Source organism: Oncorhynchus nerka, linkage group LG27 (assembly GCF_034236695.1).
Source record: "Oncorhynchus nerka isolate Pitt River linkage group LG27, Oner_Uvic_2.0, whole genome shotgun sequence".
In the NCBI taxonomy this organism is placed as follows: Eukaryota; Metazoa; Chordata; class Actinopteri; order Salmoniformes; family Salmonidae; genus Oncorhynchus; species Oncorhynchus nerka.
In genome coordinates this window covers 36097710-36116239 of record NC_088422.1, presented here as the reverse complement: position 1 = coordinate 36116239, position 18530 = coordinate 36097710, and the positions used below count along the sequence as shown (strand labels likewise).

At 44.2% G+C, this 18530-nt stretch overlaps 1 protein-coding gene across 2 annotated transcripts; it reads right to left on the bottom strand.

The window, feature by feature from the left end:
* Nucleotides 1-300: 300 nt before the first annotated feature.
* lnpep (leucyl/cystinyl aminopeptidase) lies at nt 301-17868 on the bottom strand. Of its 2 annotated transcripts, none has more exons than XM_065011626.1 (22): nt 17446-17868; nt 13251-13345; nt 12922-13124; nt 12657-12768; nt 12240-12497; nt 11805-11995; nt 11486-11624; nt 11125-11259; nt 10882-11002; nt 10504-10655; nt 10173-10286; nt 9944-10081; nt 9689-9829; nt 7651-7811; nt 7484-7572; nt 7112-7295; nt 6677-6833; nt 6394-6578; nt 5879-6040; nt 4838-4978; nt 4561-4642; nt 301-4466 (listed from the first exon to the last, which is right to left on the bottom strand). In XM_065011626.1, the coding sequence occupies exons 1-22, from the start codon at nt 17465-17467 to the stop codon at nt 4335-4337; spliced, it is 3114 nt and encodes a 1037-aa protein (XP_064867698.1). In that variant the 5' UTR covers nt 17468-17868; the 3' UTR covers nt 301-4334. The 2 variants fall into 2 exon arrangements, with proteins under 2 accessions (XP_064867698.1, XP_064867699.1); XM_065011627.1 differs by having other exon boundaries at nt 9698-9829.
* Between the last annotated feature and the right edge of the window lie 662 nt (nt 17869-18530).

Here is an 18530-nt window from a genome sequence, read left to right as displayed (position 1 = left end):
ACAAAACATGACAGAAATTATCTTAAAGATTGTGTTTTCGTGGTGGGGAAAAGGAATAAGACACATGATCTATGGTGTATTAAAACGAGCCCTCCACCACACAAATATGACGAGCAAGACTGAAGACAGTGAGACGTCACTGGGAGAGGGGGGAAAGAGCAGCCTCTGGTGGTCTAGTTGTGTAATTAAGCATACAGTCCTAACAACTCTATGTATAGTCTACATTACATTCCTATCTGTAGCACATTTGGATAAACCCCAAGCTAACACTTGACCCGCTGAACACAAAATACAGAGCAATGAAAGTCCAGAAAACAATTTTATTCATATATATTTTTTTTCATGGCATGAAGAGCCTTACATTTTTCACCATCATTCAACCCCAGTGCAAAAAAAAGTTTAAAATGATGAGCAACAATCTCAAGGTGAGCTTGGCATAGGAATACACTAACATAGAATCATAATCTAATCTAGAGACATGCCATCTCCATCTGGGTCTTCATACACTTCACCTAAACCGTCTGGCATAAGGCATTATAACACTGTCGTAAGACTGACATAGAAAACAAGCAGTCATTATGTAGGCTTTGGCTAATTAACTTGATATAAAAATCTAACAAACCTAAATAATACTTTTGAGTTATGGTAGTGGAAAAGGCCATTTTCATGAGATTGCATCAGCTGTAATGATGACTGGTTATATAACATGTCATCTTTGTGGCAGTGTTAGGTAGGCTTTATGCCAGTAGGTTGAGTGAAGTGTTAACAGTTACTAACATATCTCCCTGAGCTCTGAGGTACAGTACGGGCTGTTGTTTTCTGGTGAGTGAGTGAATGATTAACATCTAAAAATCAACAATATGATTCACAATTCTGTACCAAAGCTACCATATTTGATTTCATAGTGCTATCAATTGGCTCATTCATCCCCCCTCTCCCCTGTAACTATTCCCCAGGTCCCTGCTGTAAATGAGAACGTGTTCTCAGTCAACTTACCTGGTGAAATATGGGTTAAATAAAAAATAAATATCATACCCACCACTACGACCTGGTTTTTCCAATGTTTTCAACATGACATAACATTCAGAGTGAGACAGGGAAGTGAATCCTCCTTCAGAAATGAGCCAGTACCAACAAGAGACATACAGACATCTGAGGCTTTAGATTAGAAGAGGAGCTAGCTAGACACTCAGTCATTGGTCATGCTGTTTTGTAATAGAAGAGTTCCTTCAGGACATTCAGTGGTTGACCAGTGCTGCTGTAGCAGAGAGGAGGTAGCATGAAGATGCCCCTAAACACAGATCCAGGGTCTTCATTGGCTTTGGTGGTGGTAACTGGCCCTAGATCTGTTCCTACAGGGAACTCTAACAGAGCCAGCCGGGAGGCTGAAACAATTACGTCAACAAGGCTACCATACAGAACTGAATACCATAAACCTCACACACAGCGAGACAACGTTACCTAGCCCTGACTGAGCCAGGCTAACCAATCACAGAACTTAAACTGGTGAAATTACTTTCTGATTATCCACACTTTGTTGGACTACAGACACGGCATAGAAAACGACTCTACCCAGCTCTACAGACGCAACACTGTTGGGTCCCTCACTGTCAAGTCCTTTAATGGAAAAGACAGAGACATAATCAGGCGACCCTGTATATTAACCACAACATTCACCTTTTTGGTGAGTTTAGGAAACCCTGCCATATTCCAACATGAGGCATTGAAGTGAGCCAACATTATAAATCAGTATACGTCATAGTAAAAACAAAACCATTTGACCGGGACTCTTATGTCTACGTGGTATCACACTGTACACACTATATACACACACAACAGAAACCAAACTTAAAACAACAAGTGAGAGATCTGCTCACACAAAATAGGACAAGCAAAAAGCAAGGTAGAGATAGGAGTAATAATAATAATGACATCTTTACAAGCATTGTGAGAGTGAAATATTCTGTACACAGATCGCCTCACATGCAAAGGAAAAGTAGAAAAGCGGTTTTGGGACCAGATCAACAATGGACTAATGAAATAAATACCAAAAGATCAATCTTGGGTGGAGTTTTCCTTAACTGTCAAAATGTAACAAATAAAGTTACATCAAAAGAAGAAGTGCTCACAGGGAGTGCTGGGGGGGGGGGTGCTTCAAGATTCATCAAACAACATTTCAGCAACGTTCCCACTATCCAACCAATACTTCTTGAGGTCTAAATAAAAGACCTAGTGGTGGAAATGTGGTACAGTAGAACTTTGGGAGCATCTAAACAGTGAGAAGGTATTTTCATGTTCCTTCACCATGTTACTGGTAGCCGTACATGTTCTGGCTGAAGCCTGGGTAGTATTGTGTATCAGCTCTGTAGCCCAACTCTGGCCTTCAACAGACATTCTCCCATCTCCCCCACTGTTCACAGTCAGTAGGACAGTCATGGGGAGGTTAGTGTCAGGGCCAGGGCCTGAGAGAGCAGTTAGTCACTGCACCATGAGTTTCACAGGTGACCCATACTGATGACACGTGGCCAGCGTTGATGACACACAGCATGTTCTCTTCCTGTATTCCCTTTCCTTATTTCTCAGGTGGCTGCTACACATACACTATGTGGTGGCGGAAGGGGCGAGTTACCTCCATACAATGTGAAGCACGTCGAGTTTGAAAGAGAGACGGGCTGCTGTATCCAGGCATGGTGTCGTGGTGAAAGCTGTAGGGGAAGTTTGCTCGACAGCATAGAGAGGAATTTGAGTTCACCCTGAGCTAAATACTACTAAATAAACTCATAGGACAAGCCTAAAAATAACACCATGTTCCCTATACAGTAAAGTGCACTACTTCTGATCATTGCGAAAAGTAGGGATGGGCCTTTGAAATTACTTTACTATTCAAGTAATATATCATGATACTTTTTCGGATATCCGGATATTGACTGCCGACCAATCAGAATGAGGAAAATGCACATGGCAGAGGAAAACAGCGGACATGCTGCTTTCCTCCAGGAGGTTGGCTAACAGCAAGTCTGATTTTCACCAAGATGGAACCGATTCTGTCACAAAAAGGTTTTCTGGCGAGTGTTTTTCAATGATCTGTCAGGTATTGTGAAAACTCAGTAAGATGAGTGCCTGTAAATCGCTATTTGAAATGGGAAAACTAGCATGCCGATGTCAGGGCAGCCTGGAGGCCTAAAATGTGCAGCAGTAGCGCAACACACCGTTATAAAAACTAGCTACATTCAAAATGTTGTTTTATTAAATTAAGAATTTCATGTCATGGTATAGGTAACTGCCAACACAAAGGAAACACTTGAGTAAATGAGGGATTCAAAGTATATTAAAAAGCAGGTGCTTCCAAACAGGTGTGGTTCCTGGGTTAATTAAGCATTTAACATCCCATCATGATTAGGGTCATGTATAAAAATGCCCAGTTGCCCATTATTTTGGCTACCATGGCTAGAAGAGATCTGTTACTTTGAAAGAGGGGTGTCAAAGTAGCATAGGGGGTTTAAAGAGTGTGGGTGGGTGGATCAGTCACCCGTTCTTGAACACTTATGGGAGATTCTGGAGCGTTGCATGAGACAAGTGTTTTCCACCACCATCAACAAAACCCCAAATTATAGAATTTCTCACGGAAGAATGGTGTCGCATCCCTCCAATAGAGTTCCAGACACTTGTATAATCTACGCCAAAGCGCATTGAAGCCGTTCTGGCGGCCCAACGCCCTATTAAGACACTATGTTGGTGTGTACTTTATTTTGGCAGTTATCTGTATATCCTTGTAGGTAAAAATGTATTTAAAAAAAGTATAATTGTCCTCCCCGATCTGTCTTTATGCCCAATATTTCAGATAGCACTGGTCCGATTGACAAAACTTGGGTGAATAATGCGTATTGCCATAGAGATACGGCATTTACAAAATTACAGTTATGGCCAGTTGGTGGCGCTATAACAAGATTGAAAATGCCAACTATGAAAGGTCACGCCCCTCACCCGTTTGACCTAATGTCATGACATTCGGTACAGAGGTTCCTCTCCTCACAAAGACAATAAGACCCGCCATGATGGATTTTCTGCCATTTAGATTTCTGCATAATTTGTGGGGGACAACATGTTTGCTGTTGCCTTGCTTAATTTAGACAAAGCTTTTTCCATTGATAAAAAAAAAGCTTCTAATTTTGATTCTTCCAAAAATGAACACTCAAGTCTGTCCGTATATATCCGGATATTCGATTAACTGTGCCCACCCCTAGCGAAAAGTAGTTTAAAAAAGTAGGAACAATAAGGGGAATATGAGGTCCCCAGAGCGGGTTGTCGGGGGCTACAGTTGCCCAGCGGCCATGTTAGAGCCAGTCTCTAAGTGTTGCGAGGTTCCTGTCCATCCAGTGCTGGTTCAGTCTGATGGTCTCTAAAGCCTCCTGGACGCTACGCATCCGAGAGCCCCTTTCCTTCAGACTGGAGAAGAAACCCTGGACCTACACAGACAAGAGTTGACATGAGAGAAGAGGACTCTACGCATCTGATACACAGACATGATATAGTCAGCATGGTTCTGAGGTGTCAGCTCACTTCCTCCAGGTGTGTCTGAGTAGAGAACTGGGAGGTGGTGGACTTGATGATGCTCTGGATGGAATAGGACCCCACTGGAAACCTACACACACACACACACAGCCAATTAAAAACAGGCCACATCTTCACAACAGCCAATCCAAACAGGCCACATCATGCAATCAAAACAGGGCCATAGATTCTAATTGGGAAACTGTATTGTTTATGTGTCCATTTCTGTATGTTGACGTGTAAGTCTGTAAACGTATAATTGATCTTATTCTTTAGGGGCACTCACTTCTCTATGATCCTGTCCCAGCTCTCTTTGACAAAGTCCCAGACGAACAAGTGGCCAGCGAAGCCGTCGCTCACAGTGCTGATGACCAGTGGCAGCTCCTGGGTGTGGATAATCCCTCCCTCGAGCACCGTACTCAGAATCCTGAAGGAGGATGTGTTTAGTGTTGCAGAGACACACACCACAGGCCGCTACAAACATATCTGGGAACAGCTTAATTACAACTGTGACTCTCCGCACAACCTCTGGGTAGAGGTTAAGTTGGCCAGTTAATTGTCTGTATATTTATTGATTAAGTACCATGGACTAGAGGCCTTCACTGGTCCAAAAAGCTGGACCCGTTCTGAAATGGACCTGGGGAATTCCAGTCCAGACCCAATATATACGTATATATGAATATATATTTTTTAATATACAGACCCGTTCCCGAACGGACCCGAGGACAACTAGATCGGTTCCGTTTAGACCTCGTCGGATCCAGACCCGACCCGAGTGAGGGAAGCAGCAGAAAAATCCATTTTTAAGCTACTTTACTAACCCAGAGCTGATTAAGCACATTGGCGAGGAGGTAGAGAGAGGTGACGATCTAGCAGGGGCCGTGCTGTGCGGGTGACACAGGGTACAGGGAGGGAGAGAGAGACCGCAACCAAACAAGCCGACTCGCACTATAGTAGACTAAAAGCTGCCATACTGTAGCTAAGTTATTTATCATCCAATATGAGTACATAGTACCCGTCTTGACTGCATCAAACCAGGAGAACCTGGTTAACTAACCATCTAGGCTAATTGAAGCTACATGCGCTTTCTCATCCTACAGTTACAAACAACAACTCCATTCAGAATATAAAGTAGCAGCCTACCTGTTGGCTCTTGATTGTTGTAGCTCATCCTTCTCCTTTAACTTTCCATTCCATAACTGATTAGATATCTCCTAACCTTTTCCCCACACGGAGGCTATGACTGTAGCCTATTGATCCGTGAAGACCTCTACCATGTACCCCCACCCACCCACCCACCCACCCACCCACACGCGGTCTCCCTCACCATACGATGCGTCGTGGGTCCTGTGTGGAAGCGAGGGCCTGCAGTATCTTGCGTTTCTCCGAGTCGTAAGTGGAGAGTCTGTAGGTGTCCAGCAGAGACAGCCAACCAGAGTCAGACTGGGCTGCTACAGAAAACACCGCTCGCTGAAGATCACCTGGGATGCTGGAAGAGACAACACATCACTACATTACCACAAGATCACTATAGAACACATCACTAGCTTTACTCATTTCTGATGAAGACAATGGCAGCCAAAATATCTAATAGTATATATTTTTTTAAACAAGCAAGCCTGTCTTCATTGTTTATATCCATAAAGGGGCAATATACGATAAATACATACGTTTTGGACCTTTTACATTCATGATATATTGCCATTGATTCTTGAAGAATATTATAAATGCCTCATAAATGCCTCATGAGCTTAGTTCAACTGTTGCACCCCATCAGAACCCAAAATATAATCTTGTTTTACTACATCGTTTGAACAATTTTCAATCAGTCCATGTGTGTACCGATTGGTTTGGTTGGAGCTGGTCCACTGTTCGTAAAGGGCCGTGGCCTGGTCAGTACAGTTCTGCCGTCCAAGACTACATGCCACCTCTAGAAGGGCTGACCTCCGCTCCTGACTGGAGACGCTCTCCTCCACTCCCCAGTCCTGACTGTCCATCAGAGGGCCAAAATGACCCAAGATGTACGCCTGGAACACACATTACAAAGAGAACGTTAGCGCAGTCAGTTTGTCCCAAATGGTGGGACTAGGCCCCAGAACAAGGTACCTGACAATCTAGTGTGTACCTTCATGCGGGCCACCAGTCTTAGCTCCGGTCTCTTGTCCAGTAGTCTGTAGACAGAGCTGAGCTGTGATAGGGCCTCTGTCAGAGGAGCAGTCTCAGTCTCATTGGTAGTATAGTCCAACAGGCTGAGAACCTGACGGAAGGACACACGACCCAGCCTGATGAGCGGGAGAGAAAGAAATGAATAGATATGAATCAATTTAGTCTATTTGTGTCCGTTGTCTGTTCAGTTGAGCATCCAAAACATCTAACATATAGACATGTTCAGGTAATCGTACAAGTCCAGGCAGAGTAAAGGCCTCCAATTCATCCATTTCTTAACTATTTACCAGGTAGGTTGACTGAGAACACTTTTTTTTTACAGCAACGACCACAGTCTGAAAAAAATGAAATCCCATCCTTCTGACCATGCCACATTACAAACACACACACTGACCTGGACAGGGAGAAGATGTTGTGTATGAGCGAAGCGCGGTCGTGGGGTGTGAGTGTGCTGACGTCAGTCTTTAGAGCGTCTATGAGAGCTGCCCAGCCCTCGTCTCCATAGTGAACTATATAGAAGCCTGTGTTCATGTAGTTCAACTTCAGCCACTTAACACTCTCTGACACCTTCAGAGTCGCTAAGAGGAAAACACAGAACAATGCACTCAGACACATGAACATGCTCTTACCTCAGAGCATACAACCAGCAGGCCAAACATCACTAAGTACTATACAAGCCTGACACACGAACTAGACAATGCATAACATTAAGTCAGACTAAATGACAGCTACCCAGCTCAATGTACAGAAGTTGAATGTGTTATACCTGTCTTATTCCTCAGAGTGAACATCTGTCTGCAGGAAGGGGCGGAGCTACAGCTGTCATTCACGTATGTCACAGGGATGTGCCACAGGCTGAGGACAAAAATAAAACAGGTTGGTGTGTGTGTGTGTGTGTGTGCGCGCGAGCATATGTGTGTGCATGCATCTCACCTGGAGGTGTGTGTGGTGTTGTCTGTGGAGAGCAGGAAGTGTTCCTGTGTGAGGGTCACCTCACCACCCTTGCGGCTGACGGTAACCAATGGGAAGCCTTTCTGCAGTGTCCATGTTCTCATCATGTCTGACACACTCTCCTGCTGGGGAAGCACTTGGACCTGGCACATCCAGAAACAATAATCAATGATATATGTCCACTAATTAGGGCTAACACAATTTAATCAATTGGTCGATTGTTTGATCGATAGGCTGTTGGTTGAAGAATTTTTTTTAGTCAAGCAGTGGCAAATACACTATACATACAAGAGTATGTGGACACCCCTTCAAATTAGTGGATTTGGCCATTTCAGCCAAACCCATTGATGACAGGTGTATAACATCGAGCACACGGCCATGCAATCTCCATAGCCAAACATTGGCAGTAGAATTGCCTTACTGAAGAGTTTGGTGACTTTCAATGTGGCACCGTCACAGGATGCCACCTTTCCAACAGGTCAATTCATCAAATTTCTGCCCTGCTAGAGCTGCAACGGTCAATTGTAGTGCTACTGGTTTGTAGTCATTTAGGCAGTTTACCTTGGTGTTCTTGGCACAGGGACTATTGCCAGTTGGTCAGCGCATGCTCTGAGTACACGTCCTGATAATCCGTCTGGCCCTGCGGCCTTGTGAATGTTGGCCCGTTTAAAGGTTTTACATCGTTTACAGAGAGCGTGATCACACAGTCATCCAGAACAGCTGGTGCGCTCCTGCATGCTTCAGTTTTGCTTTCCTCGAAGCGTGCATAGAAGTAATTTAGCTCGTCTGGTAGATTTGTGTCACTGGGCAGCTCACAGCTGTGCTTCCCTTTGTAGTCCGTAATAGTTTGCAAGCCCTGCCACATTCGACGAGCATCGGAGCCGGTGTAGTGGGATTGAATCTTAGTCCTGTATTGACGCTTTGCCTGTTTGATGGTTCGTCGGTGGGTATAGCGGGATTTCTTATAAGCGTCTGGGTTAGAGTTCCGCTCCTTGAAAGTGGCAGCTCTACTCATTAGCTGTGTGGATGTTGCCTGTATTCCATGGCTTCTGGTTGGGGTATGTACGTACGGTCACTGTGGAGACGACGTCGTCGATGCACTTATTGATAAAGTCAGTGACTGATGTGGTGTACTCCTCAATGCCATCGGAAGAATCCTGGAACATATTGCAGCCTGTGCTAGCAACACAGTCCTGTAGCTTAGTATTTGAGTCATCTGACCACTTCCGCATTGAGTGAGTCACGACTACTTCCTGCTTTAGTTTTTGCTTGTAAGCAGGAATCAGGAGGATATGGTCAGATTTTATACAGTGTCGGAAGTTTGCTAGCACGAGCATCGGGGCCAGACCAAGTTAATAGCTGACAATGTTTCAAGTTACTTGTAGACAGGCCATACGTAGTCAATGTGATTCTTAGATACTTATCAGGATATTTTCTACCTGCGGGCTGCAATGTTTTTATTTGTTGCTTTTATGTTGGGTATTTTTATATATTGGCAATGGCAATAGATGTTACTTTTACATTATATGAAAATTATAACTTGCACGCAGATCAGTAGAAATGGTACGATAACTTAGCACTCCAAACGGAAAAGGTTGCCGACGGCTGGTGTAGCCTATTACCGCCAACTTCAGGAGCGTAACGGTGATGTGTCTCTTCATTTTTAATCACAGTGTTTAAAGCATCAGACAAGCTCAGTAGCCTAGATACAGTAGATTGTATTCAAACATATGGAAAAATACACGTTTCATTTTTTCCTCGGTCGACCAATCTTTTGTTGTTGTAAGGGGCAGCCCTACTACTTATATTACTAGTTGTCACATTGGGCCAGAGAGAGCTGGAGAATCATCCCCATCAGTAGTACTAACACAATAGACAAGACATCTCCACACACAATACGCATGCAGGGTGATGGTGTGAAAGGGGGAAGGGTACTACACCAGATTTTGCAGACACAAAATAAGGAACCTGTGAAAATAACTAAACATCAGGAAACAGAGACATGGTTTCACAGACAGACCACTGCTACCCGTGTGATGCTGTTCCAGAGGTCGTCAGTAACAGTGTTAGATCCTCTGTATTGACGCAGGTACTCGAGGAGACCTTTCCTGAACTGACCGTCTGGCAGGGTGGAGTTCAACATCAGCAGGAGGGACGCACCCTAGAAAAAAAAAAAACACACACACACATCACTGCTGTGACCATAGGGCTCGATATCATTCACTATACTAATCAATTAAGTTGTAAGTAAAGGCGAATAATGTAATTGAAGTACCTTCTCATAGGTGATCGAGTCAAACATCTCAGACACCTGTTCAGGTGTGTTCACCTGGGCCGACACTGAGACTGGGTGGGAGGAGTTCAGAGAATCTTTGGCCATCGCCTTGAACCGCTCCTCCAGGAACACATTGCCCTGGAGACGGAAGAGAGGTCATTCTACCGCGGCCATCTTAATCTACATTGACCCCTTGCACAGCACTTACACGTGACGTGGTACTACTTACTAGGTACAGCTGTGGGAACTCTGTCATTAGAGATGCGTACTGCCAGTAGGTGGCGAAGCCCTCGCTGAGCCACAGGTCATTCCACCAGCGCATCGTCACCAGGTTCCCAAACCACTGACACATGGCGGCATTAGAAGAGTGTTACGGCAGCTTTATAACAGTATCATAAGAGCATTAGACACTGTTAAAGCAACTGCATAAGAACAGCAGCACTTCTTAACCAAACGTCAACACAGCATTAAGACTGCCGACGTGCACACACACACACACACACACACACACACACACACACACACACGTGTTCCCCATTGCTGCATAATCGTCTACACACCTGGTGAGCGAGTTCGTGGGCTACGACGTTAGCGATTAGTTGTTTGTCAAGAAGAGAGGACTGGTTTTGTACCAAAAGGCTGGTCTCTCTAAAGGTGATCAGACCCCAGTTCTCCATCGCTCCCGCCAGGAAGTCTGGGATAGCAACCAGGTCTGGGAAGAAAGGAATGTGTGTGAGTGAGTGAGTGAGTGAGTGAGTGAGTGAGTGAGTGAGTGAGAGATATAGAAACGTGGAGGGGTCAATACCACTGTGTATTTTGTATCACATTATTGAAGACAGACTTTTCCCTCACATTGTTTTTATTCATCTTTTGGCCTTCATTTTTATTTTTGTGTGAGGGCAGAGTGTCTGTCTGTGTGTTTCGGTCTCTCCTCTCACCCAGTTTCCTCAGAGGGTAGTCGATGTCAAATACGGTATTGTAGAACTGCAGCAACCTGGACGCGGTGTCCAGAGCATATTGTGTGTGTTCCTTCTTCTCTGGCACAGAGTACACCGACACCTGCAACACACACACCATACACATGGAATAAATACAATAGAACCAAAGTTGTGGGGGGTAGGCACAGAGTAGACAGAGTTGCATTCTAGTGTGTTGCAGGCCATAGGACAGGGTATACGTACCAGTGTATTGGACACATTTCTAGTGATGCTGGTGAAGTTGGCTACAATGAAGGCCACCAGGTAGGTGCTCATATTAACACTAGTCTGCTCAAACTCATCCTCCAGCATGCCGCTGGGTAATGTTGTCGTCTTAGCCTGGGAAACACAACAGTTAGATTACATCTATATTTTAGCAAACGCTCTTATCCAGATTGACTTACAGTAGTTAGTGCATAGTTTCATTAACAGATGGTTTACACACTGGCATTCTTCATGTGAAGCGTCTCCAATAATCATTTGATGTAAATATACATTACAAAATGTGTTGACAACTTAAAAATACACAGGTGCACGCAAACTCACACACACACACACAGTGTACCTTGGGCATGTTGGACAGAGCGATGTATTCAGGTTCTCTGGTGATCCTGACCAGGAAAGTGGCTTTAAAGGCCGGCTCGTCAAAACAGGGGAAGGCCTTTCTGGCTGCCTGGGGCTCAAACTGTGTGGCAGCTAGGACCCTGAGGGTTGAATAGAATCACTCAGTCACAGAGAGCAAGGACTAGGCTTGAAGTTTACTAAAGGTCAACATACACTCAAGTTTTCACACTTAAAGAATGTGTCTCACTGCATTCACACAGAGTTATGTTGTTATTTTTAGGACAAACTTGAGTAAATAGTCTTTAGAGTGTTTTGCATACCTCTTGGCTCCAGTCTTGTCATTGTAGGAGCTGTTATAGAAGCCGTCGTAGGTGTGTGAAAGGTTGGCTGTGTAGTCCAACGTTAACACACACACCTGGCCTTCCTTCAGATCCGCTGGGAAGCTGACAGCTATCTGCTGCCATGGTTTATACTCCAACACCTTCACCTCAACACTCTTACCCTCTCCAACCTGGAAGGGTTACAGTAAAAACAGTATTTAACAAGGTGAAAAAAATCTAACTAGGTAAAAACATTTAGCTTAATGATGTTTCCCTTGCTAAGTAATACATCATTTATCTCCACAGGGAAAGCAACTCTTACTCTCTTCACATTGCAAGTAAGGAAGTTGCATAAGAACAATAACAGTTAAGTTTTCAATAATAAAATAATATTACCATTTCTGATTAAATAGTCAATGTTCGTAGCATTGCTACCTGAAAGGTTGCCTTGATGATATTGATCTCGGAGCTGTGCAAAACGACACGCTTGGTGTTGTGTTGTATAATCATGTTGATGATGGTGTGGCCGCTGAAGGTCATGGAAGTCAGGTTAGGGGTCAGGGAGAGGTCGTAGTTTACAGGTCGTACACTGGCTGGGAGGCGGAGCTCATTCCAAGGAAACAGCTCCCCATTGGTGCTTTTAGGATAGACCAGCTCCATAGGAGTGGAGGAGTTAGCCTTAGGACAGCCAGTCTGGGGAGAGAGGATCAACACGGTGAACACACACACCACCCCGTAGCTGTGGAGGCCGATGCAGTAACCACAAACGCAAGCACACACACACAAACGCAAGGAGGCACACACAAACGCAAGGAGGCACACACAAACGCAAGGAGGCACACACACACACACCTTAGTGAAGGTACAGCCAGGCAGGAAATAGAGAACCATCGCCATGGACGTGACCAGTACCAAGATGAACACGCCCACCACCAGCATACGGGCAGAGGGGCGGGAACATGACCTGGCCAAAAAACAACAAATAAAACGATTTAATAATCTATAAATATAATATCCATCTTTAGTATTGTTTCTTTCGTTGTTTCTATTTTACTGTAAAGTGCCTGTCATATTTAAATGCACTTTAAACCAAGTTTATTTCGACTTGAAAAGTAACCTGGGTGGAGCCTGTCTGATGTAAGGGGAGGCGCTAGGACTGCGGGTGGAGCTTCTGTTCATGAAGGACATGCCCAGTAGACGGGCTGACGACTCATAGTCCTCCTCCTCATCGTCCAGGTCGTTCTCTCCCAGACCTCGCACCAGCAGACGGGAGCTACGGGGCTCGTACACCACCTCATCTGGGTCCAACGCCGGGAACTCCTGGAGGAGGAGAAAGAAGAGAGAGAAAATAAAAAGAGAAGGCAAGATATAAAAATCAAACAGTTGGAAGAAAAAAAGGGAATAGTGATGAGGGGTTAATGTCAGTGTTGTATAGTATATCATTACCGGGAAGGCTGTAGAGTCCTTGGCCAGGTCCACTACGTCAGGTTCCTCCTCAAACATACTGTTCTCTATCATGTTCCTGGGCAGGGACGCTCGCTCTGGTTACACATACAAGCAAACAAAAGGTTAATTAATATATATAGATAGATAAGATAGATAAGATAGATACACACACACACGTTCAATAAAACGTGCATGTGTGCGTGGAGCTCCCTTTCATTTGATTCTCCCCAGTATCTCCTTAGAAAAACAGAGAAATTGTCAACTATTTGTTTCAATAACAACAATTACAACAGTAGTCGAACTGTAAAAAAAATGTCCCGTTGTGCCTCTTTGTAAAGGGTCCCATTTTTCTCCTGTAATAAAACCGTGCAGAGGGACTGAGCCCCTATGTGTGTTCTGATTCAGTGGTGGGTGAATGCAGGGCAGGGTGCAAACAAAGCTCTCACACACACACACACACACACACACACACACACACACACCCTGAAGTCCCAGTGCGTGTCAGTGAATAGTGGGTGTTGCGTGTAAGTGAACAGAGAGCCAGTATCATCATAACCGATGACACTATAAAAAAAGCCATCTCATACACCTAGTACGTTCTATTGCGCGTTTTCCATTGTGTGAGAACATGCACGCGTGTTGGTAGGGCCCAGCTGCCTAGACTGAGTGACTAGGAGAAGGCTAACTGAAGCCATCAGAGTTCATCCTATCCCTCCGTGCAGCAGATCTAGTCCTGATTCAGAAGTCCTGTGGTCTGCAGAGTATTCTGCTTCTATTAATAGGCCTTGATATGGAGCTGAATATTTATTTATTTTACCAGGTAAGTTGACTGAAAACACTTACTCATATACAGCAACAACCTGGGAAATAGTTACAGGTGGGAAGGGATCAATGAGCCAATTGGAAACTGGGGATGATTAGGTGGCCATAATGGTTTGAGGGCCAGATTGGGAATTTAGCCAGGACACCGGGGTTAACACCCCTACGATAAGTGCCATGGGATCTTTAGTGACCACAGAGAGTCAGGACACCCATTTAACGTCCCATCCGAAAGACGGAACCCTACACAGGGCAAATGTCCCCAATCACTGCCCTGGGGCATTGGGATATTGTTTTTAGACCAGAGGAAAGAGTGCCTCCTACCGGCCCTCCAACACCACTTCCAGCAGCATCTAGTCTCCCATCCAGTGACTGACCAGGACCAACCCTGCTTAGCTTCAGAAGGCTAGCCAGCAGTGGGATGAAGGGTGGTATGCTGCTGGCACATATTTAATAATACCCCAATCAAAATAAGAACCATAGCAACATTTTAGTCCATGTTAGAACTAGTATTGTGTGTCAAATGAGGCCATTATAAAAATGTGGTAACTGTTACTAAGACCAAAATGAGTGCACCTCAAATTGACACAGCAAGGTCTAATGTTATAGCTGAAGCAGCAACGAATCTGAAAGTGTCCGCAGCATCTCACCAGACTCTTCCTGTTTTCAAACAAACAGACACAGATCCACAGACAGTCTACAGACTTATACGTTTACCATATATGACTTATCTAGGGCCACACAGACCTGAAGTTCAAGGCCATAGTGGTGCTGGGACTAGACTCACCCCAGGCAGAGCCCAGACCAGGTATACTTGGTGCCTCAGGGCAGATAAGGTCAGGCAAGAGGCCTTTCCTCTGGGCTGTGTTAGTGAAAACAACCTGTGTCAGCTGAACAAGGAATAATCTCCTGGCATTTCGTTTCCATACTACTGCAGTCTGTGTCCAGGACAGGATTCACCCATCAGTTAGGCTTTCCATGTAGGCCTTGTGCATTCTGAATTGAAGTAGGCTAATGAAATAACATACAGTTGAAGTCGGAAGTTTACATTCACTTAGGTTGGAGTCATTAAAACTTGTTTTCAACCACTCCACAAATGTCTTAACAAACTATAGTTTTGGCAAGTTGGTTGGGACATCTACTTTGTGCATGACACAAGTCATTTTCCCAACAATTGTTTACAGACAGATTATTTAATTTATAATTCACTATATCACAATTCCAGTGGGTCAGAAGTTCACATACACTAAGTTGACTGTGCCTTTAAACATTTTCTGGAAAATTCCAGATATGATGTCATGGCTTTAGAAGCTTCTGATAGGCTAATTGACATCATTTGGGTCAATTGAAGGTGTACCTGTGGATGTATTTCAAGGCCTACCTTAAAACTCAGTGTCTATGCTTGACATCATGGGAAAATCAAAAGAAATCAGCCAAGACCTCAGATAAAAATTGTAGACCTCAAGTCTGGTTCATCCTTGGGAGCAATTTACAAACGCCTAAAGGTACCACGTTCATCTTTACAAACAATAGTACGCAGGTATAAACACCATGGCACCACGCAGCCGTCATACCGCTCAGGAAGGAGACACGTTCTGTCTCCTAGAGATTAACGTACTTTGGTGCGAAAAGTGCAAATCAATCCCAGAAAGACAGAAAAGGACCTTGAAGATGCTGGAGGAAACAGGTACAAAAGTATCTATATCCACAGTAAAACGAGTCCTATATCAACATAACCTGAAAGGCCGCTCAGCAAGGAAGAAGCCACTGCTCCAAATCCACCATAAAAAAGCCAGACTACGGATTGCAACTGCACATGAGAACAAAGATAGTACTTTTTGGAGAAATGTCCTCTGGTCTGATGAAACAAAAATATAACTGTTTGGCTATAATGACCATTGTTATGTTTGGAGGAAAAAGGGGGAGGCTTGCAAGCCAAAGAACACCATCCCAACTGTGAACCACAGGGGTGGCAGTATCATGTTGTGGGGGTGCTTTGCTGCAGGAGGGATTGGTGCACTTCACAAAATAGATGGCTTCATGAGGAGGGAAAATTACATGGATATGATGACCCACTGGGAATGTGATGAAATAATTATCTCTACTATTATTCTGACAGTTCACATTCTTAAAATAAAGTGGTGATCCTAACTGACCTAAGACATGGAATTTTTACTCCGATTAATTGTCAGTTATTGTGAAAAACTGAGTTTAAATGTATATGGCTAAGGTGTATGTAAACTTCGACTTCAACTGTACATGGAACATGTTTCAATTAGGCAAAAGCACTCAGAGAAATATAGCAGTGTCTGTCTATTGAGTAGCAGTGTTTCCATTGACACCAGTATATGTGTCTGTGTGTTCCAATCTGAACAACCAGAAGCCCTTTATTTATTATTTGCGGTAATAAAGCTGTAGAGCCATAAAGCAGACAGCTTCAGCAGAAGGGGTAGTGCTACTGAACCTACAGCAAGAATCTGCGGGTCCTTATCAGATTGAGCACACACCCCACACAAGGAGCCCTATCAAAAGCAAAAGGCTTGACCAAGCAAACAGTTGAGTGAGTTAAAAGGACATTTTATGGGTCTTTAGAACATAAACAAACTACTGAACTAATGCAGCCTCCAGTCAAGACTGTAAATAACACTAACACAGCTTGGCCTAGCCTCTAAAACAAGAGGATTTAGCATATTCGAGCAGCAGAAAATGTAAACCAATCCGAGTTGGATTTCCTCACCTTCCTTGGTAGGGCAAAGTGTAGGCCAAGGCTGAACAATAAGAATAATGTCCCAATAAGCACAAAGAGAAGATGGGGTGTCAGTGCAATCGAGTTTTTCAATCCAACAGGTTTGCTCAGATTTTCCCCTCAGATAACAGTAGGAACTTGGTTGCCATAAGATTTAAATTCCCTGCTCTTTAGATGGCTAATATGTAGCTAGCTAGCTAGCTAGCCTTTAAATGGGTTAGCTAAATAAATCCCTCTGGTGACAAGAGTCAAAAGTCAACCCTGACCTCAGCCCGAATGGGGAATGTGTTTGTGTCCCCAAGTGAATGTCACACTGACATATTGAGAACATAAGACACATTAGCTAAGAGACTCCCGGTTTATTCAGCCGAACCCGAATGTAGTTACTGTACTCAAGGCCAGGCGTCTATCAGATAACACACCCATCATTATAAGTGCATATATTGCTGATTAGTCCGTTAGCCAGGGAGCAGTTTTGGCAATCAAGAGCCTGACATTTGTTGACTTGAAACATTCGGCTATCTTAGCTAACCTTACTACAAGCTCAACTGATAGTTACTACAGAGAATGTGTCTGACTAGAAAGTCTAGGTAGCAGTTCGCTGGATACGCAAGCGTCGTCATTCCTTACCACTGTCAAATGGGTCCTCCATGACAAGATATCTGGACGAGCCGAACTGTCCTCACTTCACCAATAACAACACCCCGCTGGAGGACGAGGGAACCACTGCGGACCAAACTCCGCCACCAAAAAGACTGATGCTATCAGTAGCTTGTCAGATCAGGTGACTGTACAGCCAGGCTAAGTGGGCTAGCTAGCTTGGCTGCTAGCTAACTTCTGACACTAGAGAGCGGCCACAACTTTCCTCTCCATGATTTAACGTTTTTGAATTATAGATACGAGTCACAGTCGGTGAAGTTAGTAGCTTACGGAATAAAATAATGAATATGGTCAATCGTCCAAACGATGGTCTGTCAACAAACTGTTCGCCATGCATTTCAATGATAGCTTCCCATTCCCTTTCTCTCCGGGCAGTTATTGACAGATTTCTGTCATGTATTTACCGGAATTCTATTGGTCGGGGCTAAGAGTGGTGGCTCGAAGGTGAAAAGACAAATCCCTACCGCTTGCTGTGAAAACAAACTAGAATTTAGGAAATTCGTGTGCGTGTCAACGATATCTTATTGTACTGGATTTTCCATGTACTTTTTTTGTGAATCCATTATTAAATGTTGTGAACATCGTCTCATCGTACACATATCGTTATTAATTCTCAGGAAAAATAAAAAGTGTGGCTGGAATGGAGTACATGGAATGGTATCAAGCACATGGAAACCATGTGTTTGATGTGTTAAATACCATTCAAATTCCATTCCAGTCATTACTATTGGCTCTCGAGTTGGTCTAAGGGATGGCATCTCAGTGCTAGAGGTGTCACTGCAGACCTTGGTTCGATCCCGGGCTGTACCACAACCGGCGGTGATCGGGAGTCCCATAGGGCGGAGCACAATTGGCCCAGCATCGTCCGGGGTAGGCCGTCAGTAGTTTGTTTATCTGTTCTAAAGGCTCTGTGCAATATTCACACTAGCAACTGCAGGGGACACTCCAGTTGGCCTACATTATGTGAGTCAGTTGAGATTATCCCACAACTCAACCCTGTGCCTCTTTTTTTTTTTACATTTCGTTTTAACTCACTCAACTGTTTGCTTGGTCAA

What these genes read in the sequence shown, in the direction of transcription:
- lnpep (XM_065011626.1), bottom strand. Translation starts at nt 17,467, where the DNA reads ATGGAGGACCCATTTGACAGTG. An exon ending in ATCAGACAGGCTCCACCCAG is followed by an intron (nt 12,769 to 12,921) that starts GTTACTTTTCAA and finishes TTTTTTGGCCAG; the next exon opens with GTCATGTTCCCGCCCCTCTG. An exon ending in GACCCACGACGCATCGTATG is followed by an intron (nt 4,979 to 5,878) that starts GTGAGGGAGACC and finishes ATCCTCCTTCAG; the next exon opens with GATTCTGAGTACGGTGCTCG.